At 32.3% G+C, this 4041-nt stretch overlaps 1 protein-coding gene across 1 annotated transcript; it reads right to left on the bottom strand.

Moving 5' to 3' along the window:
- Positions 1–1117: 1117 nt before the first annotated feature.
- On the bottom strand, positions 1118–3123 carry LOC136830996 (EPM2A-interacting protein 1-like). Its single transcript, XM_067090937.1, has 4 exons — positions 3067–3123; positions 2634–2817; positions 2109–2291; positions 1118–1683 (listed from the first exon to the last, which is right to left on the bottom strand). The coding sequence occupies exons 1-4, from the start codon at positions 3121–3123 to the stop codon at positions 1118–1120; spliced, it is 990 nt and encodes a 329-aa protein (XP_066947038.1).
- Positions 3124–4041: the final 918 nt, after the last annotated feature.

The following is a 4041-nucleotide window of genomic DNA, read 5'->3' as shown; positions in this document are numbered from 1 at the left end:
GGCTTTGAAAATCGGCAGATAAGGTAGAGTCTCAAATCTCTGTTTTTATGGGAGAAAAATTGAACTTGTGATTTTTACCATGACTTTCTAATCATTATGAACTTTTGAACTGGTGTGAGAAATTTAATATGAATATTCATACCTCTTTATATTTTTATTTTGTCATGTTATGTTTGCCATATCTTGGCTATGCATTTTACACTTTCCATTATTGTGTTTTGTATTTCATGTATTTTTGGGAGTTTTCTATCATGTTTAATTCTTTTTGACAGATGTCTGTGGACTTGGGAGTTTGAGAAAAGGACATGCAAACTGTTTGCAATGTCAATCTCTTTTATGTGGTAGACCAGGGTGTCAAACTCATTTGCTCCTGAGGGCCAGTTTTGAGACACTTTAATTTCTGAGGGCCGCAAGAGGTCCAATGCAGTAAAATATATATATATATATATATATATATATATATATATATATATATATATATATATATATATATATATATATATATTAGTAATATAGTCTATAATTCTATAGTGCAGATACACTATTATATATTGTGTATGTGTGTAGGGGGAAAGAGAGGAGGAAGCACTGTAGTTATACAATAAGCAAATAAAATTACTCGTTTTGAGAATTCGTAGAATTTATTATATCGTGACAATCGTACATAGATAAGAAAAAAATATACCTTGCACATGGATAAGGAAAAAGAAATACCTTGCATATGTATAAAAAAAAATACCTTGCACATGGATAAGAAAAAAAAAATACCTTGCATATTTATAAGAGAAAAGAAATACCTTGCACATGAATAAGAAAAAAATATCTTGCACATGTATAAAAAAGAAATACCTTGCACATAAGAAAAAAGAAATATCTTGCACATGTATAATAAAAATGAAATACCTTGCAAATGTTTAAGAAAGAAATTTCTTGCACATAGGCAAAAACCAATACTTGCACATGGATAAATAAAAATATATACCTTGCACATGGATAAGGAAAAAATTCCTTGCACATGCCTAAGAAAAAGGAAGTACCTTGCACATGGATGAATAAAAGAAATACCTTTCACATCGATAAGAAAAAGGAAACATTCATTCTCACTTTTAAAACAATCTTAATGCTGGGAGCTACTGCTTCCAGATACTTGAGATCTCTTTTTCTTGACCAGTGCATCAAAATTTGGGGTAAATGACTTAGTAGCGATCTTGAGGATGGAATTGAGGTGTTCATCACTAAGTTTCGACCGTAACCGGGATTTGTTAATGTTCATTACTGAAAATAACTGTTCACAGGCAAACGTGCTTCCATACATAGACATGATTTTTGATGCCAAATATTTTACATTGGGATATTTTGAATCCACATATTGATAAAACGTGCTCAGTTGACAGGTGGAAAACTTATCCTTTAACACTGAATCACACTGCATGTCAATTATTTCCAGTTGCAGAGGTTCAGGTAGCACATTTACATCAACTGAGAACGGATTTCTGAAGACAGCAAATTCATTTTCCATGCACTTGAAGTCACTAAATCTGTTTTGAAATTCATCTCTGAGCTTTGATATTTTCTCACAATATTTCTCTGCTAGGTCACCATCATCAATGTTATTTTTATTTTGCATAGATTTCAAATTGGGAAAGTGTGCAAGATTATGTGATGCACTTTGACGTTGAAAAGCTGGAGTTTGATTTCGAATGCACGAATCAAGTCATAGAAATCGGTCACCAGTTTGTTTTTCCCCAAATCTGGATGTTGAGATGATTCAAATGATCTGTGATATCCACCATGAATGCAAATCTTTCAGCCAAATAATGTCATTAAGTTCGTGCATCTCCTTTCCTTTTCTATCATGAAAATTTGGATTTCACAACGCAATTCATAAAAGCGCTTCAACACCGTTCCTCGACTTAACCAGCGCACATCAGTATGATAAGGCAATCCACGAGGATTCTCACTTTCTTCCAAAAGCAGTTGAATTGTCTATGATTGAGACCACGTGCTCGAATAAAGTTCACTGTTGATACAACAACATCCATGACATGAGCCATATTTAGTGTTTTACTGCACAATACTTCTCTATGTATAATGCAAATGAATATTACGAAACTGGTTGTCAGGGTTCAAAGCCATAAGTTTCTCCTGCAATTTTGCCACTACACCAGCTTTTCTACCCACCATCTGAGGTGCTCCATCAGTTGCTAAACTTACACATTTCTTCCAGTCAACACCTAGTTTGTCCAGCGCCCTAACTAAGCTTGCAAAGATATCATCACTTTTTGTTGTTCCTTCATTGGCACAAGCTCAACAAATGCTTCTGTTACCTGCATATTTTCATCAACTCCCTAATGAAAACTGCGAGCTGTGCTACATCACAGACGTCTGTGCTTTCGTCAATTGCAACAGAAAAGGCCACAAATGATTTAACTTTGCTTTGAAGTTGATTATCAATGTCTTCAGCTATTTCATTTATTCTCTCTGCTATTGTATTTCTTGACAGACTTACATTTGCAAAAGCCTGACGTTTATCTGGGCAAATCACATCAGCAGTCAACAACATACATTTCTTAACAAAATCTCCTTCAGTAAAAGGCCTTGATGACGCAGCTATTTCATTGAGATAATGTAACTTGCTTTCACCGCAGCATCACTTACATGACGTACATTTTTGAATAAGGACTGCTGTTGTTTCAGAGATTGTTCTAATTCTTCAACTTTATCATCACGTGCTTTTTCCACTATATTTCTTATATACTTGAGCATGGTTTGTGTATAGTGCCTCCTAACATTATATTCTTTAGGCACGGCAATTTGCTGATTGCAAATCAGACATGTTGGTTTTCCATTTATATCACCAAAAAATACAAGTCTTTCCACTTCTCTTGTATTACTCTATGTTCGTCTTTAATTGACCTTTTCTTGGATGACATCATCAACAAAAAAATTGAAATGATCAATTCTCTTTGAAAATGTATATAGCTTGTGTGAAAGCCTGAGAGATACTGAATTCCGGCCTAAATTATTTCCTTCCAAAGTCATCACCGTACTGAACATGTTTTATACCTGTGCGCTCGCAGTTCGAGCCCCATACTGAGCATAGCCCAACTCAATAGCCTCCATTTAGCCTACCTACACATCTATTTACAAACCCAAAATTCATAATTTTCTTGCAATTATAATACTGTTAACTGGAAAAAGTGAAATAATTTTCCAAAAAATATACGCATGATAGCGTAGTTTTGCTTTCTTCCCGATGACACAAGAAGCCCAGTACCGAACATTGCCTTCCTCTTGCACTGCTGTCGGGTACCGAACATTGCCTTCCTCTTGCACTGCTGTCGGGTAGTCGCTTGCAGTCGGTTTACGATCGTAAAAAAATAAAAACGAGAGAGAGAACGCAGTCCTTATAATATAAGTTTCAAAAGTCCAAAAGTGTATATATATATATATATATATATATATATATATATATATATATATATATATATATATATATAAATAAATAAATATATATATATATATATATATATATATAATAAATATATATATATATATATATATATATATATATATATATATATATATATATATATATATATATATATATATAATATATATGGTATAAGTATAGATAAATAATATAATATATATATATATATATATATATATATATATATATATATATATATATATATATATATATATATATATATATATATATATATATATATATATATATATATATATATATATATATATATATATATATATATATATATATATATATATATATATATATATATATATATATATATGCTCAAATATGCGTGTGTGTGTTTGAGTATTTTCATATATAATTAAAACCATTTCTAAATATATTTTTAAACTACACCGCCACTGAGATTGGCGGGCCAAAAGTAGTGTGGCTGGGGGCCGCATGCGGCCCGCGGGCCGCATGCGGCCCGCGGGCCGCACGTTTGACATCCCTGTACCAGGTAGACTGTTTTTTTTTGGACATGACTTTTAGTTATTGATTTG

The sequence above is a fragment of the Macrobrachium rosenbergii genome, chromosome 48, assembly GCF_040412425.1.
Source record: "Macrobrachium rosenbergii isolate ZJJX-2024 chromosome 48, ASM4041242v1, whole genome shotgun sequence".
NCBI lineage: Eukaryota > Metazoa > Arthropoda > Malacostraca > Decapoda > Palaemonidae > Macrobrachium > Macrobrachium rosenbergii.
Note: the sequence above shows the minus strand (reverse complement) of the source record. Positions and strands in the feature narration are given on the sequence as shown.

Excerpts from the sequence above, each read along its gene's own strand:
- LOC136830996 (XM_067090937.1), bottom strand. The coding sequence starts at position 3,123 with ATGGAGGCTATTGAGTTGGGCTATGCTCAGTATGGGGCTCGAACTGCG. Across the intron at positions 2,818-3,066 it reads CTCGAACTGCGAGCGCACAG|CAAATTGCCGTGCCTAAAGA; the intron begins GTATAAAACATG and ends ATTTGCAATCAG. Across the intron at positions 2,292-2,633 it reads TGATGCTGCGGTGAAAGCAA|GAACAACAAAAAGTGATGAT; the intron begins GTTACATTATCT and ends GTGCCAATGAAG.